Raw genomic sequence first — 25,397 nt, forward strand, 5'->3', positions numbered from 1 at the left:
TAATCCACAATCGTCCTAGGGACCTCCATGCTATATATATAGCCTCCATGGTTCTGTGGGTTGTAGTCTGATTGTTCTTTTTTTATATCTAGAATCCACTTATGAATGAGTACATACCATGACTGTCTTTCTGGGTTGGGATTACCTCACTCAGGATGATTTTTTTCTAGTTCCATCCATTTGCCTGCAAATTTCATGCTTTCATTATTTTTCCTCTGCTGAGTAGTACTCCATTGTGTATATGTACCACTTTTTTTTTTCATCCATTCTTCAGTTGACGGGCATCTAGGTTGTTTCCAGGTTCTGGCTATTACAAATGGTGCTGCTATGAACATAGCTGAGCATGTATCTTTATGGTATGAATCAGCATTCTTTGGGTTTATGCCCAAGAGTGGGATGGCTGGGTCTTGGGGTAGTTCGATTCCTAATTTTCTGAGAAACCGCCATACTGATTTCCACAGTGGTTGTACAAGTTTACATTCCCACCAACAGTGGAGGAGTGTTCCCTTTGCTCCACATCCTCTCCAACATTGGTTGTCATTGGTGTTTTTGATCGTAGCCATTCTAACAGGTGTAAGGTGGTATCTCAGAGTCGTTTTGATTTGCATTTTTCTGATGATTAAGGATGTTGAGCATTCCTTTAAATGTCTTTCAGCCATTTGTAGTTCGTTTTGTGAATTCTCTGTTTAGCTCTTTAGCCCATTTTTTAATTGGACTGTTCAGTACTTTGATGTCTAGTATCTTGAGTTCTTTATATATTGTGGAGATCAATCCTCTGTCAGATGTGGGGTTGGTGAAGATCTTTTCCCATTCTGTTGGCTGTCTTTTTGTCTTATTGACTGTGTCTTTTGCCCTGCAAAAGCTTCTCAGTTTCGAGAGGTCCCATTTATTAATTGTTGTGCTCAGGGTCTGTGCTGTTGGTGTTTTATTTAGGAAATGGTCTCCGGTGCCAATGCGTTCAAGAGTGCTTCCTATTTTCTTTTCTATTAAGTTTAGTGTAACTGGATTTATGTTCAGGTCTTTGATCCACTTGGACTTGAGTTTTGTGCATGGTGACAGATATGGATCTATTTGTAATCTTTTACATATATCCAGTTATGCCAGATAAAGCAACCTTTGGAGGCATCATCATCCCTGAGCTCAAACTCTACTATAGAGCTAAAGTAATAAAAACAGCTTGGTACTGGTATAAAAACCAACATACATACCAATGGAATCGAATTAAAGATCCTGACATTAATCCATGCACATATGAACACCTGGTTTTTGACAAAGGAGACAAAACTATACAATGGAAAAAAGAAAGTATCTTCAATAAATGGTGCTGGCATAACTGAATGTCAATATGTAAAAGATTACAAATAGAAAACATTTTTTAAAAAGAATCATAACAGAAAACTTCCCAGAGTTAGAAAAAGAGATGCCAAGGAGACATTTAGGGCACCAACTAGACAAAATCAGAAAAGAACTCCCCTCCTTGTGTTATAATTAAAACAAAATATACTGAAAAAATTATTGAGAGCAGAAACAGAGAAACACCACGTAACGTATTAAGGCAGGCCCATCAGAATAACAGCTGATTAATCAACTGAAACTTTAAAAGCCAAGAAGCCTGGGAGGAGGTGTTTCAAGTTCTGCAAGACAAGTGCCAACCCCAACTACGATCTCCAGAAAAGTTATCTGTCATAGTTGAAAGAAAAACAAAAGCTTTCCGTGATAAAAATAGTCTGAAAGAATTCATGACCACTAAGTCAGCTCTACAAAAAATATTTGAAGGAATGAAGAGAAAATCCATGAGGCCACAGGAAAGAATAAACCACTCTAGAATAATAGTTAAGCAAGAGAGGAAGAGCGGGCAGAGGGGAAACACTACAAAATCAACAAAACTGCAAGAACCACTATCCAACATTCAGTCATAACACTGATAATTAATGATCTCAGTTCCCCAATCAAAATGCACATACTATACATTGGCTCAAAATGCAGGAAACATGTGTGCCCCAATCACAGTCCACCCAACTTCATAAAATAATATGAAGACACAAATTAACTCTTTCACAATAGGAGTAGCAACTTCAGTAACTCACTCTCACCAATTGACTAACAAAAAAGTAGAGAGAGATATGAGTTAAAAGATGTCATATATCAAACGAACTTAACAGACATCTACAGAACATTTCATCCAAATACTACAGAAGAATTTATTTTTCTCAGTAGCTCATGGAACTTTCTCCCAAATAAATCATATGTTAGAGGACGGAGGGAAGAGAGAGAGAAAACATGAAGAGAGAACAGGGCAAGTAGGGGTTGTTGTGGAATATTATTTTAAGGTGTGTTACATTTGTTTATGCTGTGGAACATTTGTTTAATGATGCAAAGATGTACTGCATTCTTTTATGTTTCATTTGTTTAACTCTGTGAAGCTGTGTTACTTTTCCTGTCTAAGATACCTAATTGGTCTAATAAAGAGCTGAACAGCCAATAGTAAGACAGGAGAAAGGATAGGTGGGGCTGGCAGGCAGAGAGAATAAATAGAAGGAGAAAAAAAGAGAAAGAGGATCAAGAAACAAGAACAAGGAGAGGAGGACATCAGGGGCCAGCCACACAGCCAGCCACAGAATAAGAGTGAAAGCAAGATATACAGAAGTAAGAGAAAGGTAAACGCCCAGAGGCAAAAGATAGATGGGATAATTTAAAGTTAAGAAAAGCTGGCAAGAAACAAGCCAAGCTAAGGCTGGGCATTTATAAGAAAGAATAATCTCTGTGTGTGAATTATTTGGGAGCTGGGTGGCAGGTCCCCCAAAATAGCAAAGCATAAAAACAACCAACAACAAGGTTGTAGATCTGGGAGGAATTGGGTGGTAAATATGAAAAAAAAAATGCATTCATGAAATTCTTAAGTAATAAAATATTATTTAAAAAAACAAAACATATATTAGGACACAAAACCTGTAAGATGAATTGCTAAATGGTTTTATTAATAAAACCCCAGAGCCAGATATTGGGGTAAAAACTGAAAGATCAGAGGAATAGGACAAGCCACAACCAACCTCACTTTACTAACTCCTCAGCCTCCAGAGAGACCTACTTCCTGTATATCCATGCCTATATGCTTTTCTGTCCCTGCCATTTCATTTCCTCTCTCTGCCCAGCTACGTCACTTTCCTATTTCTGCCCAGCTCTGTCATTCCCTGTCTGTCTGTACAGACCTCCAGATGTCTGTAGTTAACTAGTGCTGGGAATTAAAGGCGTGTGCCACCATGCCTGCTCTGTTCCCAGTGTGGCCTTGAGCTCACAGAGATCCAGATGAATCTCTGCTTCCTGAATGCTAGGATTAAAGGCATGTGCTACCACTGCCTGATCTCTATGTTTAATATAGTGGCTGACTTTTTCCTTTGATCCTCAGATAAGCTTTATTGGGGTGTACAGATAAGATATCACCACAAAAACAATTCTCAACAATTGTATCAAAATTGAAATAATTACTTCTATCTGCTCACAATGGAATATGACTACAAATCAGCAGTAAGAGAAATCCTAGAACATGCATAAATTCATGGAGATTGAATAATCCTCAACTGGATCATGAATGAGTCCTTGAAGAAATCAAGAAGGAAAAAATTTAAATCCTAGAATCAAATGAAAATGAAAACACAACATCCCAAAACTTATGGGACAGAATAAAAACTGTCTTAAAAGGAAGGTTTCAGCTCTGTGTGCTTGCTTACATTAAGAAATCAGAGAGACCTTTCAAATAAAGAACTTAAGGATTTTAAGGTTTCGGGTTTTTTTTTTTGTTTTTATTTTTTATTTTTATTTTTTTAGTTTTTCTTCAAGACAGGGTTTTTCTGTGTAGTTTTGGTGCCTGTCCTGGATCTCACTCTGTAGACCAGGCTGGACTCAAACTCACAGAGATCCATCTGGCTCTCCACCCCACCCCACCCTGAGTGCTGGGGTGAAAGGTGTGCACTACCACTACCTGGCCTTAACAGTCCCTCTTAAGGACATAGAAAAAGAGGAGGACACTCGATCTCAAATCAGTATAGAAAAAAAACATTAAGAACAGGGCAGAAATTAATGAGATGGAAACAAACAAACAAAAAACTGCGAAGAATCAATGAAGGAGGAGTTTGATCACTGCATGTGTAGACAGTGCTTCCCCAGAAGACATTGGTTATTAAGTGAAAATCTCGGTGCCAGCCATGAGTTATTGTCAGCGAGGCTTCCCACACAAACAATGCAGGCTATAGCTGTTGCTGTTGCATCACCACCAGAACTAGATGATAAGACCTTATTGTTGAAGCACAGTGGGCTGCAGATAAAGAGAGCTCAATCTGGAACTAACCTGAAAAGTACCTCCTTGCTGGTTACTCTCGTAGTTCCCCAAGGTGCTGTGTAAGCCACTGGGCAAGAAAAGTCATTGGTGGTATCACCCAGTGGTGAACCCGAAGGCTACTCTCACCAACACACCAGGTAAGAGGTGCGCACTCACCCAGTACTGGTGTGAAGGTTATGAAGGTGACCAACTCCTTTCACATTGTATCTGGGGCCTGATTCACAGAAGAGAATTTATATCACCTACTGTGAAGCTGGTCACAAGCCCATGGCATGGGAAGTCATAGGCCCTATGGTGGGAACCGACTATTGTTACTGCTAAATGGTGGTATTGTCAAATGGCTTTCTAAATATTTATGTTTCGTATCATAGATTAGCACTGTGCCTTGGCCAGAGAAGCTTCTTTCTGCAGCAGACAGCAGGCAGTGCAGTCTGAAGATGGGAGGATGCTGGGGAAAGCTGTCTTCTGGACACTACATGGCTGTGGATGGCGCTCAGGAATTGACAGCAGTAGTGGTTACCGATTCCACGTAAAGAAGAGATAGATTGACTGCAGGTCAATCCAGCATCCTTACCACTTAAACAATCCCGAATCTTCCAATTTATGAGCATAGGGTAGGTGTACATCCATGTGTCTTTGTCTTATATACTTCTCTCATCAATAATTTAGTTTCCCAAATATGACAGACTTCCTTTTGTGGAATTCCCATTTAATTAATTTATTCTTACCAATGCTATTATAAATGTTACTATTTCTGAATTTTTTGTATTGTTACTGCTTGTATATAGAAGCAGAGCTGACTTCTGTGTGCAAATCTGTTACAGTAACTGTTGAATATGTCTTTTACAGTGTTGTTAGTGTATCCATTAGAATTTTCTGTACACAGAGTTATTGCTGGTGCAAATTCAGATGGCACTACTTCTTCATTCAATCTCATTTACTTTCTTTTCTCTTACCCTGATGGTGTTTTCAGTAAAATGTTGGATGCAAAGAAAGAGTAGCATCCTTGTCTTGTTTCTGAATTTAATGGAAAATCTTTTGCTCTTTTGCTTTTGAGTAGAGTGTTCATTGTAGGTTTTCCAGAGAATCACCTGCTGAGAAAATCCCCTTCTGAGCCCATTTTTTCCTAGATTATTGTATTTTTATCATGAAGGAAAGTTGAATTTTTTATTGTCTATTGAAATAATTGTTGTGTATTATTTTAACTAGGCAAAGATGTGTGACATTTGCTTATGCTACAGAATATTACTTTAACTATATGAAGGTGTGCTACATTTGTTTATGCTGCATTTGCTTAACTATGTGAAGGTGTGTTACACTTGTTTGTGCTGCATTTGTTTAACTGTGTAAAAATGTGTTGCATTTTTTTCACCTTGCCTGCCTAACACACTATGTTGATCTAATAAAAAACTAGGCCAATAACTAGGCAGGAGAGGGATAGGCAGGGCCAGCAGGCAGAGAGAATAAGTAGGAGGAGAAATCTAGGCTCCAGAGAGGAGAAGAGAACAAGGGAGAAAGAGAGGGACATGTCCAGGGCCAGGAGCCAGGCAGTCGCCAGCCAATCAGACACAAGAAGTGGTGAAAGTCAGCTACAGGTGGGAAGGAAGGTAAAAAGCCCCAAGGCAAAGGGTAGATGAAGAGAAACAGGTTAAGTTATAAGAGCTAGTGGAACAAGCAGAAGATAAGGGCTAAGCATTCATAACTAATAAGAAGTCTCCATGTCTTTTGCTCTTTTGCTTTTGAGTAGAGTGTTCATTGTAGATTTTCCAGAGAATCACCTGCTGAGAAAATCCCCTTCTGAGCCCATTTTTCCTAGATTATTGTATTTTTGCAATACAATGAGCTGGTTGGTGGCCTAAAAGAAAGCCTGTTACAGATAATTACATTGGTTGTATTTTGTGTTGCTGCGTGTTAGGCAAGGTCTTCTGTAACCCATCTTGTGTCAAACTTGCCATGTCCCTGGGAATGACCTTGAATTTCTAATCCCCCTACTACTCCCTACAGCTGAGATTACAAGCATACACTGCCTTGCCTGGCTAGTCATATGGTTTATTGTTTGTATGATATTATTCACTAACATTTGACTGTCTTCTTCTCCATGGGGTGGTGCACATCTTTAATCCCAGCAGGGAGGCAGAGGCAGGCAGATCCCTAAGTTTGAGGCTAGCCTGGTCTATAGACCTAGTTCCAGGACAGCTAGGGACTACACAGGGAAACCTGGTCTCAAAATAAAATAAAAATTGACTGTCTTTGTTCTTACCTGACCTCCCTCCAACATTAACATAGTTTGCCAAGTCCCTCCATTTAAACTCACTTTCTTCTTTTGGTTTATTTTTCACTATTTTCCTCCCACCTCCTGGTTTCCTTCTCCTCTGAATCTTAAGCACTGAGAGCAGGGGCTTGTTACATGTTCTCTTTAAGTGATCTCATCCTGTCCTGGGCTGGATCCATGGCATTGGGCCCCCAAATTCACATTGGAACTCAGAGCATGTCTTGCTGTCTTTTTTGTCTCCACATTTCCTGTGAATAGTTCAACTATAACTTGCTCAAAGCAAGATGTTCCACATCTTCTGTTCCCACCTAATGTCTCCCAAATGTGTAATTCTTCTTAAACCAGAAACCAAATTCCATATTAATTCTTTTCCTTCCCTTCTTTTATTCAAATCTTGTCATTCGCATTTCAGAAAAATGCATCTCAAATCCAGTAAGTTTTCATAGTCTCTGCTGGTAAAGCCCAGCCCAAGCACGGATAGGTTGCTTTTGGGTGACAAGAAGAGCTTCCTTCCACCCCATCTATTGCTCTAACTTGGGGTGGAACCAGCAGGCAAGGGCCTCAGCACTGAACTCCACCTCCAGCCTATGGTAGTTCTCAGCCTGCTTCCCTGCAACCACATGCAACAGACCCGTTTAAGGTTGGAAAATCTAAGTCACCAATTACTTACAAGTTCCCACAGTCAGAATGCCATTCGGTTTTAGAAAAGAGACTTTAGTAACAAGAGGGATGAAAGAAGAGGACATCATACCAAGTGAAATGTCAGATGCAGAAAGAGCACAGCACGGCCTTACTCCTGCATGGGATCTAAAGAAACAAACACACAACTACCGTACGTACATGAAAACAGAAAGTAGCGGGGCTTAGTGGTCAAGAACATTTGTTGCTTTTCCAGAAGAACTTAGTCCAGCTCTCAATACCATGTAGAGTTGGTCACAACAGTCTGTAACTCCAGCTGCAAAGACCAAGGCCCTCTTCTGGCCTCTACAGATACCTGAGCACACATAGTACACACTCACACAGACACATACACTCACACACAAACACAAACACACACACACACACACACACACACACACAGATAAGAACAAAATAAAATCTTCTACGAAACAGCAATAACAAAAGCAACAGAAAGGAGAAAGATGGGTATCAAGGGTAGGAGAAGCAGAAGAAATGAGAAGATAAAAACAAAAAATACATTTTCTGTTGTCTCCCCATTGCATCACGATAAACCCCAAACGTCTTGCTATGTCCTAAAAGCCTATCGTGACGGACTTGGACTGCATATCAGACTTTGCCCTTCTGCACTCCGTTCATACCTGTGCACTCCTGCAGTGTGCCAAGCTTCTTGCCCCAAGAATGCTGACTCGTTCCCAACATGCACTTTCAGTTCATGCTTTGTTTCCTGAATATTCTCTTTCTAAATATTTATTTGTTGTTTAAAAACAAATTCAACGTGTACAAGTGTTTTGCCTACATGCGTTTATGTATTAGCCTGGTGCTTGCAAAGGCCAGGAGAGGGTGTCAGAGCCCTTGAAGCCATAGTTAAAGATGGTTGTGCACTGCCATGTGGATGCTGGGAACTGAAACTAGGTCCTCTGAAAAAGCAGTACTGAGCCATCTCTCCAGGAGCAGCATGCACACCTCCTCCTCCTTCTTCTTTTTTTGGTTTTTCGAGACAGGGTTTCTCTGTGTAGTTTTGGTGCCTGTTCTGGATCTCGTTCTGTAGACCAGGCTGACCTCAAACTCACAGAGTTCTGTCTGTCTCTGCCTCCCGAGTGCTGGGATTAAAGGCTTGCACCACCACTGCCCAGCTTGTATTTCCTTCTTATGGTTAAGCCATTATTTATCTTGACAGTGTCTCAGACAGCCCAGCTGACTGAAGCTAATGATGGATGATCTTGAACTCCTCATTTTCCTGCCTCCAACTCTGTGTAATTTTGGTGCCTGTCTTGGATCTCGCTCTGACCAGGCTGGCCTCGAACTCACAGAGATCCACCTGGCTCTGCCTCCCAACTACTGGGATTAAAGGTGTACACCACCACCGGCCCTGCTTCCAACTCCTGAATACTGGATTACAGGCTTGTGAACCAGCACCATGGTTTATGTGGTGCTGGGTATTAAACCCAAGGTTTCCTGCATACAAGGCCAGCTCTACCAGCTGAGTTCCAACCCCACCTAAACACACCTTATCTATTTCCTTTTATTTCCTGAAATACTAAAAATTTTATTCCTTAGGTAATATATTGAATATAAGCTCCCTGAAAGAAATTGTGGCCTCAATATTATCTGACTTTAAGTGAGAGCCAATGTATACAGTAGATGTTCAATTAATATTTGTTGAAGGGTTGAATGAGCCATATTTGTGGAAGATATAAAAGCAAGGTATCTTTCTTGAAACAATTCAGAGTAGAAAATGAAATGTGTATTTCTTTATTCATTACAAGTAGTTCAATGCATAGTACAAATTAAGCACAGTAACAATCTCAAAAATGGGTTTTTCTTATTTTAAAAATAACTGAGACAAGATCCCACTATTAGCCCTGGCTACCCTGGAACTCATTATGTAGACCATGAACTTGAACTCAGAGATATTCACTTGCCTCTGCCTTCCAAGTGCTGAGATTAAAGCCACGTATCACCACAGCCTGCCATTATTTTAAAATTAGCATTCACAATATTAAGTTTCACTACGGCATTTTAAAAAAATAAGTGTGAGGGGCAAAGGAGAGAGAGAAATGCGTCCGTGTGCACATCGCAATGCACACGCGGAGGTCAAAGGACAGCTTTTGGGAGCTGGGTCCGTCTTTCCACTGTGGATTCTGGGGATCAAATGCAGGCTGCCAAGCTTAACATCAAGCATTCTTAACCACTAACCATCTTGCTGGCCCCCATTATGGCATTTTCAAACAAACGAGCTTTTGTTGATTCCCTCGTATGCCTGCCCATCCCCCACAGCCTCCTTTCTGCTCTGTACCATGTGTGTTCTCTTTTCCCTCCTTCCTTCCTTAGTCATTTCCTTCCTGTCGGGGTTTCCTTCCTAGTTTCACAGCCCATATCCACACTCACCCCACCTATATACATACATATGTGTATAATGTAAACATTATAAGCTAGATTTGTCTACGAGAGAGAACTCTTTGAGTTTGTGTCACCTCACATCATACGGTCTTTTCTTGATCCATCTATTTCCCTACACATTTCATCAGTTTCAGTTTTCTTTATAGACGAATAAAATTTCACGGTGTATATGTACCTCATTTTCATTATCTGTTCATGGCCATCCAAACTAGCTTCATTTCTTTGATATTGTAAATAATGCACTAGTATATATAATGGGACACACACACGACAAGTATCTCTGCGATAGGATGTGGAGTGCACTAGGTCAATACTCAGAAGCGGCACCCCTGGATCAGATAATACTTCTGTTCTCAAGTGTTTGAGAAACGTCCATATTGAGTTCCATAACAGCTATACTGGCCTATTCTCCCACCGGCAGTGAGAAAAAGCTCCTTTTCTGCACAGCCTTACCAAGATTTGCTGCTGGCAGAAAGAAGAAATAGGAGGAGAGATATAGGAATAAGAGAAGGAGGAGACCATCAGGGGCCAGCCACCTAGCTTCACAACCAGCAACAAAGAAACAAAGAAAGATACACAGGAGTAAAAAAGGAAAGCCCAGGGGCAAAAGGCAGAAGGACCAAAGGGTCCCAGAGATAATTTAAGATAAGAAAAGCTGGCTAGCAACAAGCCAAGCTAAGGCCTGGCATTCATAATTAAAATAAGTCTCCATGTGTGATTTATTTGGGAGCTTGGTGGCAGGCCCCCAAAAGAGCCAAAATACAAACAACAACAAACAGACATCACACACACACACACACACACACACACACACACACACACACACACACACACAGTGTGAGCCTGTCAAGTAATAGCCTATTTCTGATTATGAAATTTGAGATTTCAAACTCAAATGAGGACTTTGGAAGATGTATATGCCACCATGAGTTTACGCAAAGCTTTCTTCCTATGACCCACAGCAATGATAAAATGTGATTTTTAAATGTGATGCCATGAAATATATCAACATTTAAATCTGTAATTCGGTGATTCACTATTTACTTAATGACTAAAATGCATGAGATTTACTTGATGATTAAAATGCAAGAGATTCCGGTGCACAAACTTCCAGATTCTCACAGTAACACACGCACAGTTTGAATGCAGTTTAAGTGAAGAATATCCATCGCTTTCTAAATAGGTTATTATATCTTCCTCCCTTTTCCAAATATATATCCATGCTCACACAAATTTTCTGCATAAAGCTTATTTCAGCCAAAGTAAACTACCAGAGTCAGGTAGGAAAACTGGGCTCTTTGGTTAAGTCATACACTGAAGAGATCTGCAAAAGTAAACTACCGTGACACTGAGTGCAGAGCCAGGCAGGAAAACCAGGCTCTTTCGTTAAGTCATACACTGAAGAGATCTGCAAAAGCATAAAGACAAGGCCACCCCCCACTAGTTTTGTCATGGAGGGAATTTTAAAGTTTTTTCATGGAAGGTATTCTTACTAATATATTAGTAGTTAGTGGGTTTCTTATTTTAAAATAAGTTAGTTTTTGAATGCTTCTATTTAATTTTTAACATGGCAAATGCCATTATTGGTAGCTCACATAAATCAAAGCTCTTTGTCCTTCGCAGCCTTTAAACATGCAGAGTTTCTAAGACTAAAACCTTCAAGAATTGCTGTTCTAGAAATTTTTCAATTATCTAAACTGATCAGAGAAAAATCAATCTCAGGACATCAATTACCACAGAATAAATTAAGAAAATATATGGTTACCTCTCAATAAAACATATATTCTGGCCGGGCGGTGGTGGCGCCACACACCTTTAATCCCAGCACTCCGGAGGCAGAGGCAGGCGGATCTCTGTGAGTTCGAGGCCAGCCTGGTCTACAGACTGAGTTCCAGGAACGGCACAAAGCTACACAGAGAAACCCTGTCTCGAAAAACCAAAAACAAAAAATACCCCATACATTCTGCCAAATCTTTAAGGCACACATAAATACACCATATATAAACGCTGGGCACATGAGGAAATTTTCAAACCTATACACCTTTTTAAAAATTGTGTTTATAACATTCCGCTGAAAATATATTCATTTCAGGATGCACAAATGTCTCAAAACTAAGAAATCTATTATTAAATCTATTGTCATTTACCACATTAATGACCAAGAAAGAAAAGTCTTATGAACATCTGTTTAGTTGTTGAAGATCATTTAATAAACATTTTAATTTGCCTAGAACTAAAATCATATAATTATTAGAAGAAACCATGAGTAATTATCAGGAGTGGAGAAGTTAGTCTTAGCAGTTTCTTGGTAAGTATTGGCTCAGTGGAATGTAATTATGAAAAAGTCTAATCTGTTACAACTATTTATTTCAGCTACTATTAATTAAAATCTAGAGAAGATTCTATTGTTTCTGTTAACTTTAGTTTATCAAAGATCAGTCCAGTTCAGTTTAAAACTCTAAAATGATACTCAGTTAATGGCTCAGTGGCTGAAGGTGCTTGCAGTCAGGCCAGATGACCTGAGTTCAATTCCTGAACTCAAAGGATAGAAGGAGAGACCCAATTGCAGGGCGTCCTCTGACCTCCACATATGTGCCACCATGACATGCACAACACATATACATCAATAAACAATGTTAAACATTAACAATAAACAATGTAAACAATAAGCAAATGTTAATGATTCCAAACCTTCCCTGCTGGAACCACTGGTTATATTTGTGGTAGAGAATTAAAACTGAAGCTTGTGCATTCTTAAGTAAGACTTGGCCTTAACTATAAGAGCTTGTGGGCTGGAGAGATGACTCAGCACTTAAGAGCACGGACTGCTTTTGCCAAGGTTAAATTCCCTGCCCCCCACATGTCCATTCATGACAACCTGTTACTCCAGGTCCAGGGAATCTGATGCCCTCTTCTGGCCTCCACAGGCACATACATATTAACATACATATAAATTAAAAAAAAAAAAAAAACAACCACAAAAAACCCGAGTGGTGGCGGAGGCGGTGGAGGCGGTGGCGCACACCTTTAGTCCAAGCATTTGGGAGGCAGAGGCAGGTGGACCATAGAGTTCAAGGCCACCCTGTTCTACAGTGAGTTCCAGGACAGCCAGGGCTACGCAGAGAAACCCTATCTCAACAAATAACAAGAAACAAACAAACAAAAAGAGCTTGTTCATAAGCTAAATCTGCTTGGTCAAGTAGAAAGAATGGTCACCCTAGGTGGAAGGCCATGAAACCCATTACTACTGCTACTCCAAGCCTCCTTGTATATGGATTATGGGACTCCTTTGGTGTTATGAAACCAGAAGGAGGGACAAGAAAGGTAGAAGCCACCTTTCAAGGACAGTGGTAGTTGGTAAGAGAGCCATCCTTGGGTCTATGGGTTCATACGGAGGTGAGAAGCTCATCCAGTTGCTCATCTTCTTTCACAGAGGGGAATGCAGAGGGATGCAGAAGGCGGCTCTTGTGAGGTAGCATATGTGGTGAATGAGAGAGCCTGGGCTACTGCATATCCTCTCTCCCTGCCCAGTGTCCCCTCTGCTACATTATAGCTGCTTCTCACACATGTGTCATCAAAGCTGGGAAATACCAGGCTTGGGAGCTACTCACCTTGGGTATAGCATTGAAAGGTGTGCCCCAAACTCAGTAATCATATAAACAAGATTGAAATGCAGTGCTTTTCGACTTGTTCCATAAAACAGAAAAGGAAGGAGCACAATTAAATTTAATCTATGGCCGGGCGGTGGTGGCGCACGCCTTTAATCCCAGCACTCGGGAGGCAGAGCCAGGCGGATCTCTGTGAGTTCGAGGCCAGCCTGGGCTACCAAGTGAGCTCCAGGAAAGGCGCAAAGCTACACAGAGAAACCCTGTCTCGAAAAACCAAAAAAAAAAAAAAAAAAAAAAATTTAATCTATGAAGTCAATTGCTGTGGGATGTTCTGTTTGCTGTGAATGTGTTGCTCTGATTGGGTGATAAATAAAAGGCTGATTGGCCAGTCACCAGGCAGCAAGTATAGGTGGGGTAAATAGACAAGGAGAATTCTGGGAACAGGAAGGCTGAGTCGGTAGATGCCAGCCTGCTATCCAGGGAGCAGCATGTAACAGCACACAGGTAAAGCCACGGAAATGGGCTGAGTTTAAATGTAAGAGCTAGTCACTGGTAGGCCTGAACTAATGGCTGAGCAGTTGTAATTAATATAAGCTTCTGAGTGATTATTTTATAAGCGGCTGCGGGGTCTGTGGGGCTGGGCAGGACCAGAGAAAACTTTAGCTACAGCCAATGTCATTGTGTTACAACAAGTAAAGATACAATAAAAAAGCTACAGACCAATCTCTTGATGAACACAGATGCAAAACTCTTAACAAAATATGTGAAAACCAAATGCAGGAACACATTAAGGAAATTATACATTACAATCAAGTGAGCTTTATCCCGGAAAGACAAGGTTGGTTCAACATCTGTTAATCAACAAGTGCAATATACCATGTAAACAAACTCACAGAAACCACATAATTATTTCAATTGATGCTGAAAGGCATTTGACAAAGTTCAACATGCTCATATGACAAAGGTTCTAGAGATGCTAAGAATAGATGAAACATACCTCAAAATAATAAAGACTATGCACAATAAACCTATAGCCAACGTTATTAAATGGAGACAAACTGAGAGCATTCCCCCTAGAATCAGGAACAAAACACAGATGTCCACTCTCCCCTGTTATTTGACATAGTACTCAAAGTCTTAGCTGTAGTGATGAGCCAAAAGAATGACATAAAAGGGCTAACAACAGCAAAGGAAGAAGTCAAACAATTCCTATCTGCAAATGACATGATTCTCCACACAGAAGATCCATTGAATCCTCTAGAAAACCTACAGGCCTGATAAACACTACAGTATAGTTGCAGGATACAAAATAAATAATTTCTTTAGAGCTGAGTAGTAGATCTATATTTGTCTTAGGAACTGAGTAGTATATATATATTTGTCTTGGTTAGGATCTGAGTAGTATACATGTGTTTGTCATAGTTAGAGTTTCTGTTGCTGTGAAGAGATACCATGACCATGGTAACTCGTAAAAAGGAAAGTATTTAATTGAGGCTTACTTACAGATTCAGAGATTCAGTTCATTGTCTGCATGGTGGAAAGCATAGTGGCACACAGTCAGACATGGTGCTGGAGAGAAGCTGAGAGTTCTACATCCAGATCAGCAGGCAGCAGAGAGAGAGCAACACCTGGCCTGGTCTGGGCATTTAAAACCTCAGAGCCCACCCCCACTCCCTCCAACAAGGCCACGCCTCCTAATAGTGCTGCTTCCTACGAGCCTGTGAGGGCCATGTTCATTCACACCACAATAATTCATTATCCATTCATCTATTGATTAACAGAATTGATCCAATTCTTTGCAATAGTGAATAAAGTAGCAATAAACTCAGGATGGAAATATCTCTATAGTTTGGTATATCTAGCTGTGTGCCTAGGACTGAAATAGGGAGTCATGTGGTAATCCTATTTTTAATTTTTTTGAGAAATCTCCAAGCTGAGTTTCACAATGACTATTAATTTGCACCCCTCACCAACAGTGAACAGCAGTTCTTATCTAGCCATGTCCTCTCCAACATTTCCTGTTAGGTTTCTTGAGGATAGCAATTCTGACTGGGGTGAGGTACCTTTAATTTGCATTTCTTCAATGTTTAGAGATATTGAACATTTTTTGGAATAGTTATTGGTCCCTTCTCTCATTCTCTCTCTCTCTCTCTCTCTCTCTCTCTCTCTCTCTCTCTCTCTCTCTTTCCCCCTTTCATTTTTTTTTTTTTTTTTTTTTTTTGGTTTTTCGAGACAGGGTTTCTCTGCGTAGCTTTGCGCCTTTCCTGGAGCTCACTTGGTAGCACAGGCTGGCCTCGAACTCACAGAGATCCTCCTGGCTCTGCCTCCCGAGTGCTGGGATTAAAGGCGTGCGCCACCACCGCCCGGCCCCCTTTCATTTTTTTTTAACTGTGTATCCAGCTCATTTGCCCATTTGTTGATTGGCACTTTTATTTCCATGACATTTAACTTCCTTAAGTCCTTGTCCGTTCTCTGTTAGCCCCTTGTCTGCAGCGTGGCTGTAAAGACTTCCCCTAGTTCTGAGGGCTGTGTGTTAACTCTGCTGATTGTTTCCTTTTCTGAACAGAACATTGTTATTGTCATGTAGTTCTCTCTGCTGATATTTGGGGTGACTCCTGTGCTGTTGGTGTTCTACTTTAAAAGTTCTTGCTGACCCCAATATCTTGCAGGGTATCTCCTGGATTTTCTTCTAAAAAACACATGGCCTCTCTGTGAGGAATCTAGCCAATAATATATGTACATATGTAAGTAATGTACATGTGGGTACAGTATAACACCAAGAAGACCAAAGGGCTAAATATAAGCAAGGACTGAACGTAGGTAATAAACACGAGCTACAACAAGAGGATATAAAGCTAATTGTTTTTTCTAGTTCTAACTCTGACATCTATTTTCTGGTTTGGGTGGTGATAAGCACATAAAATATGTGATACTAAAAGTGTAGAATTTAATGTGAAGCTCCACTTCTTCATTCAAATGCCTATTCTAACTGTATAGAAGTTCATTAAGTTTTATAGACTTTGGGTATGGTTAATTTTGCTGTGTAACATTTTCAGTTTTTTTTGTAAAATTTTTTTTAATTTATTTATTTACTATGTATACAGTGTTCTGTTTGTATGTATGCACACCAGAAGAGGGCGCCAGATCTCATTATAGATGGTTGTGAGCCACCATGTGGTTGCTGGGAGTTGAACTCAGGATCTCAGGAAGAGCAGTTAGTTCTCTTAACCTCTGAGCCGTCTCTCCAGCCTGTAAATTATTTTTTTTTTTAATAATAAAGCCTATACAATTTTTTAAAATAAAGGGGGTATTTTAAAAATGAAAAGCAAAGCACAATAACGTGTGACAAATGCAGGCGGTGGTAGTGTCACTGCCCTCTCTCCCGCTTTGCTGTGGCCCCAGGAGCCACAGTGCACACAGCTTTGACAGAATTCCTCAGAAAAAACATGTTTACCACAGAAGCTTGGGTTCCACCTCTAATCGATCCTCCTCTGTCTGTGTCTCGCAGTAAATTGCCAGGCTCACTCCTGATGCTCTCCTTTCCCTCACTGTGCAACAGCCAGGGAAGTCACTGAGCCTCCTTCCAAACTATGCTTCCAGGAACCCCTGGGCTTTCTCTCCAAGGCTACTTCTCTGTACTTCACAAAGCTCACACCTTGTCTTAATCCTCCACTAGCCTCTAACTGCTTCTCACTGTCCCCTTCCTAGATCCATCTCTTCAAATCATATATCATATCTTCCCACCCCCACAACCCCCATGAATAAAAAGATCCTTCACAATGTCTCTAAAATGGAATGTGCAAGCCTTGACACCAGGACCTGAGACTAATTGGACTGGTATCTTTGAAGATGTAACTGAGTTGAGGACCTAAGGATGAAGATTCTTCTAGATTTAAGGTAGGTCTGAAAGCCAGTGGCTGCTATCCTTACAACCGAGGTGGAGATTTGACACGAAACACGAGGGATGTGGAGATGAAGCAGAGAACAGAGTGGTGAGTCCACTGGGCCAGGGGAGAGAGGGCTGGCAGTCAGCAGAGGCTGGGTAAGGTATGGAGCAGATCCTTCTTCAGAAGGATCCTATCCTGCCAACACCATGATTTGGTATGGTATGTCTGACTTCTAGAACCATGGGGGGTGGGGCTTCCTTTGTTTCAGCCAACCAAGTTTGTGATATGTTTTTACAGTAACCCCCAAGAAATGAATACAAGCAGCTTCCCACTGTGCTTAAAATAAAACCCCAGTTACTTTACAAGGTACAACATTGCCCAGTTCCTGCCTTTTCTTGGACCCCATCTCCATCCACTGCCCACCCTCACTGCATAAGGCTTCACTGAGCATCTCTCTCTAACACAGCAAGTTTTCCTCTTCCACAGAAATGTATCTTTGGGGGGAGAAAATTTCTCTGGATGACAACATGCGACATGGCTGGTCCTTCTTGCTTCCTTTTTTCTTTTCTTTTTCCCCCCACTTGTCTTCTGGTTAGACATTTGCTATTCTCTTGGTGAGGCAATTAAAATGGCCAGCCTCCTTTGCATCTTGACATTGACTTCTTGAGTTAGGTTTTTCCTGTCAAAAAAAGAAAAAATGAAAAAACTTTTATGTTTGCATATGAAACAGCCACCATGTCGAATCCTTCTGGAGATAGCGGTGATCATTGCAGCAAGCTGGTCCAGTTACAGGGACAGCCGAGGGAGTGGAGTTGGTACAGTGCCTGGGACTGTTGTTCAGCATGAATGGGGTGGGAAGAGTCTGAAAAATCATCCACCGGGCCTCAGTTCCCATCCCCAGGTAAGTCTGTGACCTTTCCAAGGGAACCACAGGAAGCCTGTCAGCTCCTGTGATTGAAACAGTAGGGTTTTATATCTCAGGCCTGCTGCTGATGACACTGAACACTCACCTACTCAGACTTCTCCTGGCCCTGAGCCGCTCATCTGGCTTTAGCTTCTTCTGAAGTAGAGCATCCCCTACTATTGACATGCGGATCAAATGAACAGCCATCAGCACAGAGGACTTTGAAGAGGGATGCTGCTGGGGCCTGCTGAGTACCATTTTGCATCCCCACCTGCAGTCTTAGGTACCCATGAGGAATTGTCAGCTCCCTGACCAATACAACCCGGGAAGTCACACAGGTTTTAAACTCTTCCTAGGTTTTACCTTTAATTTTCAGACTGATAAAGTTTAAAATTTTAAATGTATATTTAAATCCAAAATTTCACAAAGAAAATATCACTTACACAGTCTCTCCAATACTAATTTGATCATTTAGCTTCATTATTCTATTCACAAATATACACACGTGTTCCATGAATTAAGTCATTTTCAATGGCCACAAATTTCATTATGGAAGTAGGAACGATACTGTCATTGAGGCAAAAGGCCAGTAGGTGGCAGTTCACAGACCCACGAGAATAGTGTGCGAGTCTTCATAAGCTTTTTCAAAGGGGAAAAAACTGTTTAAAAAGGCTAAGGAGAGCTATTGAAAACATTTTCTAATTGTCTCAAGATATTTTATAAGTTAAAATGAAATGGATATTTAATTCAGCTTGTCCACACCTAAAATTCTTACTGTTGAAGGAAGTATGTATTTAGGTACAACTTTCTCAAATAATGAAAAATTGACCTAAAGTGTTAAGGATGAGATAATGATTTATCTGTAACAGTGCTCCCAATGGTGGTGAGGACGGGTCCTGACTATGCCTCAGAGAAAACACTGGGCAGTATCTGGATCTGTGTGTGTTTGGTGTGACAGTTGGAGGGGATGGATTATTGTTGGTAAGGGGGAGGCAGGTAAAGGGCAGAGATATGACTAATGCAATACACAGACAGCCCCCAGCCCAGTTTCACATATAACTACTGACATTAAGAGGCCTAATAGACAGTCATGCACCTGCTGGGATTGTTTATCAGAAAAGGGGGGGGGGCAAACCCATGTCTAAAAACTATGAAAGAATCCTCCACACAATTCATGATATGTAGTATTCATACAAAACACAGCTCTTGCTCCAAAGAGAATGAGAGAGCACTTCTCCCAAACCAGACAGCAGTGATCATAGCACAGGAACACAGAATTCAGGTCCCACTTTAGAGGGATTACATGAAGTTTTAGAATCACAGAACAAAAGAAAAAAGCCTTAAATCGATGGATTGACCAGGCACATCGATGGGAACATTAAGTGGCCAACCACAGCAGAAGCAGTAGAGGGAGAAGCCTGCTGTGGAGGTTTCTGATGCTACCTTCTAACTTGTAGATGGAGAGGTAGTAGAGGTCAGTAGTCAGGTAAAGAATACATTCTGAAAGTTTTAACTAATAGTCACACAACTGCTAGAGGAGGCGTAGATTGGCACCAAATAGCCTAAAGTGAGCCCCAGGTGCAGGTGACTCCCATCTGCAACCTTGCATTTCTCCACTGACTGACTCCACGGTGAAGCTGGGGCCAGTAAATCAGACTTCAAAACAGACACCGTTTCTCTAGAGACTTTGTCACAGTTGTCATTAAAGGAGATGAAAAGGACCCAGCAAAGATGGCCCAGCAGGGAAAGGTGCTTGCTGTGGGACACTGCAAGCCTGATGACCCAAGTTCAAGCCCTGGAACTAAATAATAAAGGTGGAATGAGGGTCAGAGAAACGACTTAGCCATTAAAGGATGGGCTCGCAACCAAAAGTAAAGGTGGACTGAAGAGAACCAGTTGTTCTCCGGCCTACACACACACACACACACACACACACCACACACATCTACACACACACCCCTACACACACAACACACCCCTACATACACACACCCCTACATACACACACACCCCTACACACACACACACCCTACACACACATACCCCTACACACACACACACACACACACACACACACACACACACACAGAGCCATACACACACACACACACACACACACACAGAGCCATACACACACATACATACCTATACACACATACACACCACACACACCATACACTTTAGTAATTATTATAACAATTATTTTTTTTTTTTTTTTTTTTTTGGTTTTTCGAGACAGGGTTTCTCCGTGTAGCTTTGCGCCTTTCCTGGAGCTCACTTGGTAGCCCAGGCTGGCCTCGAACTCACAGAGATCCGCCTGGCTCTGCCTCCCGAGTGCTGGGATTAAAGGCGTGCGCCACCAACGCCCGGCTTATAACAATTATTTTAATAAAAGGGAATGAAACAGAAATATACCTATCATAATGTTCTTTGAATCATATTGTACATAGGATATAAGCCATATTTTAAAAAAGGTATATACATACCTAAAGGTATAAATTGCTTATCTTGGAATGATGAAAATGTGTGTTTCCCTTTAGCATTTTACTTTTTTTTTGTTTGTTTTTGTTTTTTTTGAGACGGTGTTTCTCTGTGTAGTTTTGGAGCCTGTCCTGGATCTCACTCTGTAGACCAGGCTGGCCTTGAACTCAAAAGATCCGCCTGGCTCTGCCTCCCAGTGCTGGGATTAAAGGTGTGTGCCACCACCACCCGGCATATTTTACTTATTGTTGATTCATACTTTTCATTCAATGGCTACCTTACACACAAACGTAGAAAATTACCTTTTTCGTGGAAATTTGCGTGGCACTATAATCACTAATTTTGAAGAGAAAAACACAACAAGAAGTTTGAAATGAAAACCAAAAAAATTTTAAACAATGGTTTTTACTGAACATCTCTCAAAACTTTGCCATCCCACCCTGACCCTGGCAACCACATTTTCCCTCTTAGCCTTTATGAGTTAGACTTTTTGGTTGCCACATATCAGTGAGGGCACACACTATTTGTCTTCCTGACTCTACTTAATACAATGCCAACAGGCTCCCTGATATACATCATGATTTCCTTTTTTTCAGGGCAGGCGATATTCCATTGTGTGTGCACATCCGTTTCTTTATTCACTCACCTGTTGATACTTAGATTGTTTCCATACCTTAATTATTGTAAATGATACTGAAATGGATATGAGAAGGTATCTGTTTGAGATACTGACTTTAAACATATTTATTTTTATTTATGGACACGTGTCTGTTAGTGAATGTCACTTGTGTGCGGGTATCCAGAGGCCAAAAGAGGGCAATGGACCCCCTGGAGCTGGAGTTACAGGCAATTAAGAGCCTTCCAAACTTGAGTCCTCTGAAGAGCAGCAAGTGCTCTTAACTGCGCAGCCACATCCCCAGCCCGCTTTTTTGTTTGTTTGTTTTTTGTTTGTTCTTCATCTTCTTCTTATTAATTATTATTATTATTCCTCCTCCTTTTTTTTAGTGCTTTTTTTTTTTTTTTGGTTTTTCAAGACAGGGTTTCTCTGTGTAGCTTTGTGCCTTTCCTGGAACTCACTCTGTAGCCCAGGCTGGCCTTGAACTCACAGAGATCCGCCTGCCTCTACCTCTCAAATGCTGGGATTAAAGGTGTGCACCACCACCGCACAGCTAGCCCTTGGATTTTTGAGATGGGTTCTTACTCTGTAGTCCAGGCTGGTCTTGAACTTGAGATCCTCCTGCCTATGGCTCCTCAACACTGGGATTACAGACCAATGCCACTGACACCATCTAAAAACTCCTTTTCTTATTGTTCAATAAGTTAACATGTCACCATTTTCTCAAGTGTTTATGGTGTCAGGGAAGTCTACGCTTTGTTTTTGAAAATAATTCTAGCTGGGAGTGGTGGCACATTCCTGTTATCCTGTAGCACTGGGTAGGAGGATTTTAAGTTTGAAACCAGCGTGGGCTACTAAAAAGTTTATAATTGTACTTCTTAAGTCCTCTGTTGAGTTTCTGGACAACCTTGGAGGACTGCTGTACAGGTCTCTGAAGACACTACTCTTGATACAAATACAGATCACATCTCAGGAAGCTAGGCTCTTATGCATTTGTCTATTTGTTGCAGATAACCTTATAAATTCATCAAACAGATTTAAAGTTTCATTGAGGTCACAGCTATTAAAATAAGAATGCAGGTTTTAGCTGGGGTGGTGGCCAATACCTTTAAACCCAGTACTCCGGAAGCAGAGTCAAGTAGATTTCTGTAAATTCCAGGCCAGACAAGACTACTTAGTACGACCCTCTCTCAAAAAAGCAAAGCAAATAAGCAAGAAAAAAAAAAAAAAGAATTCGGATTCCAGGTTTTTTCTGCTGTGAAATTTACTAGTAGAGTATATGCAGTCAATGGATTCTATTTAAAAATAATTGAACTTGAAAAATCTAATTTTAACACTTTCCTTAATTGTTCAAAGATAGCAAAACAACATGTGCATTGTAAGTCAGAAGGCCAGTTTTGAATTATCACCAAGCAAGTGAGAGTGAGCCAATGCTGATATAGCCAATGCAAGTATAGTTCTCTCCCAAAGGTCAAAAGAGAATGTCTTTAAAAGGTTGGAGGGGATCAGTGCTCAGTCCCTCACCAGTCTGCAGGTCTGAGCAAATAACGTTCACCTGAAGATTAATGTTATTTTCTCCTGTCTCATCCTAAATCCACCTCCTTGTTTACATTGTTTGACCACGCCCTTACCCTTGGTGGGAGGGGAAGTTTGGAGGGGGAGACGAACCTGCACCTTCTGCTTCTCAGGGCGTTTGACCTCGCTTGGCTTTCCTTCCGCTGTATTTGGACACGGATTTTATTATGAACAGATGCTCCGTTCTAAGGAGTCCTCGGAAGTCTTAGCCAATACACATGGCTTCATCGCAGCATAGAGGAGAGAATGTATTAAAACTGGGCACACGGTCCCAGGCCGAGCTGCAGGTCCAATGCCGTGTGGCCCGACAGAGCCCTGGGACTGGAGTTCGCCTTCTCCTAACTGACGCTAAACTCGTGGCTTTCCCGGCCAAAGCGCAAAAGGGTATTTCAGCTCTGAAAAAGTTTCCGAATAATTTTTAAAATGTGATTTTACTTATTAATGGGGGGTGGGCGTGGGGTAGGTGCTACAGATCTCGATTGGAAGTGAGATGACAACCTCCCGGAATCCCGTCTCTCCTTCCACCGAGGACACACAGGCTCGCTCCGAGTGTCAGGCTCGTGGTTTGAGTCTGGTTTCTATCTCCAGCACCAAGTAAATACATTCCAACACCTGGCTTGTCAGGGTCGCTCTTCCTTCCCCAAGGCCCGGGCCAGTGAAACCCAGAAAAGCCGTTCACTTGTGGGACAAAAGCACGTCGACCGGGTGTGCACGGGAGGCGGAGGACTCGGCACCAAGCGGGGACAGGAGCTTCCCGGGCCCCAGCCTCCCGCACGCTCCGGGTTAGGACAGCGGCTCCGCCCAGCCGGCGGGGGGCGCCCGCGCCCGCACTTTTCCCGCCCTCTCGGTGGCCCTGCAGCCCGGCCTCCCGCCGCCGCCTCTCCGCGGGTGCGGAGGTTCCTGTTCCGGGGCGCGAGGGCCCCGGATGCGGGCGTGCTATATAAGCGCGCGGCGGCGGCGGCGCGCTCCTTTCCGAGGCGTGGCGCTGCGTGCGGCGGAGCTCCGTCCGGCCTGCTCCCGTCCTGACTCACCGCTGTTCGCTCCTGCTGAGGAACAAGTCGGTCAGGAAGCCGCGCCGCAGCCATGGTGAGCGGGGGGCGCGCGGCCTGGGGCGGCTGCGGGGCTGGCGGTCCCGGCGCCGCGGCCCGGGGGGTCCCGGCGGCGTCTGTGTCGTGCGCGGGCCGCGGCTCACGCTCCGCTGTTTGTTTGCCTGCTAACAGGCCTTTAAAGACACCGGGAAGACGCCCGTGGAGCCCGAGGTGGCGATCCACCGGATCCGGATCACGCTCACCAGCCGCAACGTGAAGTCGCTGGAGAAGGGTCAGTAGGGCGGCGCCGCGCGCCTTGGCACCCTGGCTGGGGCGGTCGGCCGTGAGGAGACCCCTGCTGTGTTGACGTGCGGTGATGCTGCTTATACGCTATTCTGAGCCGACAGGCCGGCGTCCCGGCGGCGGCGGCGGTCATTTTGAGTTAACTGAGCCACCGTGTTTGTTTATCTGCAGTGTGTGCCGACTTGATCAGGGGCGCGAAGGAAAAGAACCTGAAGGTGAAAGGACCGGTGCGCATGCCTACCAAGGTACGTGACGGAACCTTACAGTGGTATGAAACAGGCGGCGTTGGTGTTTCGGGGTTTGGTTGCCAGAGGAATTCTTACAGGAAGAAACGGAAGTTGGTACCATTTAGCACGTACTAGGTGCCTGGTGGTGATTGGATGTGAGCACTCCAAGGGTGCCGCTGCCATGTGAGAGTTGCTGCTCTCTGAAGCCTGTTAGTGTCCGGGGGAAATGGTTTAGAAGTACACTACAGTTTGTTTTGTTTTATTGCAGACACTGAGAATCACTACAAGAAAAACACCTTGTGGTGAAGGTTCCAAGACGTGGGATCGTTTCCAAATGAGAATCCACAAGCGACTCATTGACTTGCACAGTCCTTCCGAGATTGTTAAACAGATCACTTCCATCAGTATTGAGCCAGGAGTGGAGGTTGAAGTCACTATTGCGGATGCCTAAGTCAGCTAAATAAATTGACTTAATCACTTGTTAAATTTTGTTGGCCTTTATTCAGAAAACAGGTTTTTTAAAAAATTTTATTGATGTTTTGAGAGTTTCATATGTGTGCAGGGGTGTCAGATTACCTGGGACTGTAGATAGACCATTTTGACCCACCATGTAAGTGCTGGAAACTGAACCTGAGTCCTCAGCAAGAGAACAAGTGTTTAACTGCTGAGAAAGCAATTCAGCTGTAAACTACTTAGAGGTGTGCTGAGAAGGTCCTAGAGCACTAAACGATTTAAAAGGTTAAATTAGGTTGATACCAGAGAGTGATTACTTGACCCTTAAGTCTGGGGTTTTTTGTTTGGGACAGGGTCTCAATGTAGACCAGGCTGGCCTCAACTCACAGAAATACATCTGGCTGCCTTTGCTTCCATGCTTGGCTAGACTGGGTTATTTGAAATGGTGTCTACATCCCAGGCCATGCTTAGGCACTAAGCCCAGCTTACTTTGAGTCTTGGAGAAGGTTACTAATGTAAAGATGTCCAAAGACTGTGCACTAAGTGAAATTAGGCCTTTTCCAGTTACTTTTCTGCTTTTCCAGAAAAGGCAGGGTGGCAGAGTCTGTCAAAGTACTTGGAGCACT

At 42.4% G+C, this 25,397-nt stretch overlaps 2 protein-coding genes and 1 non-coding gene across 3 annotated transcripts; 2 read left to right on the top strand and 1 right to left on the bottom strand.

The window, feature by feature from the left end:
- Positions 1–17,638: 17,638 nt before the first annotated feature.
- Positions 17,639–23,986, bottom strand: LOC143271815 (uncharacterized). Its single transcript, XM_076563957.1, has 2 exons — positions 22,854–23,986; positions 17,639–17,863 (listed from the first exon to the last, which is right to left on the bottom strand). Exon 1 carries the CDS (start codon positions 23,843–23,845, stop codon positions 23,381–23,383), a length of 465 nt encoding a protein of 154 aa, XP_076420072.1. The 5' UTR covers positions 23,846–23,986; the 3' UTR covers positions 17,639–17,863; positions 22,854–23,380.
- Rps20 (ribosomal protein S20) lies at positions 23,708–24,804 on the top strand. The gene is made up of 4 exons (XM_076563958.1): positions 23,708–23,846; positions 23,981–24,080; positions 24,263–24,336; positions 24,587–24,804. The coding sequence occupies exons 1-4, from the start codon at positions 23,844–23,846 to the stop codon at positions 24,767–24,769; spliced, it is 360 nt and encodes a 119-aa protein (XP_076420073.1). The 5' UTR covers positions 23,708–23,843; the 3' UTR covers positions 24,770–24,804.
- LOC121827782 (small nucleolar RNA U54) lies at positions 24,127–24,194 on the top strand. The gene has a single exon (XR_006070078.1). It is a non-coding gene; the product is annotated as a small nucleolar RNA U54 (small nucleolar RNA).
- Positions 24,805–25,397: the final 593 nt, after the last annotated feature.

This window comes from Peromyscus maniculatus, chromosome 2 (assembly GCF_049852395.1).
Source record: "Peromyscus maniculatus bairdii isolate BWxNUB_F1_BW_parent chromosome 2, HU_Pman_BW_mat_3.1, whole genome shotgun sequence".
NCBI classification, from domain to species: domain Eukaryota; kingdom Metazoa; phylum Chordata; class Mammalia; order Rodentia; family Cricetidae; genus Peromyscus; species Peromyscus maniculatus.

Excerpts from the sequence above, each read along its gene's own strand:
- Rps20 (XM_076563958.1), top strand. Across the intron at positions 24,081-24,262 it reads CGTGAAGTCGCTGGAGAAGG|TGTGTGCCGACTTGATCAGG; the intron begins GTCAGTAGGGCG and ends GTTTATCTGCAG. Across the intron at positions 24,337-24,586 it reads CGGTGCGCATGCCTACCAAG|ACACTGAGAATCACTACAAG; the intron begins GTACGTGACGGA and ends GTTTTATTGCAG.
- LOC143271815 (XM_076563957.1), bottom strand. The coding sequence starts at position 23,845 with ATGGCTGCGGCGCGGCTTCCTGACCGACTTGTTCCTCAGCAGGAGCGA.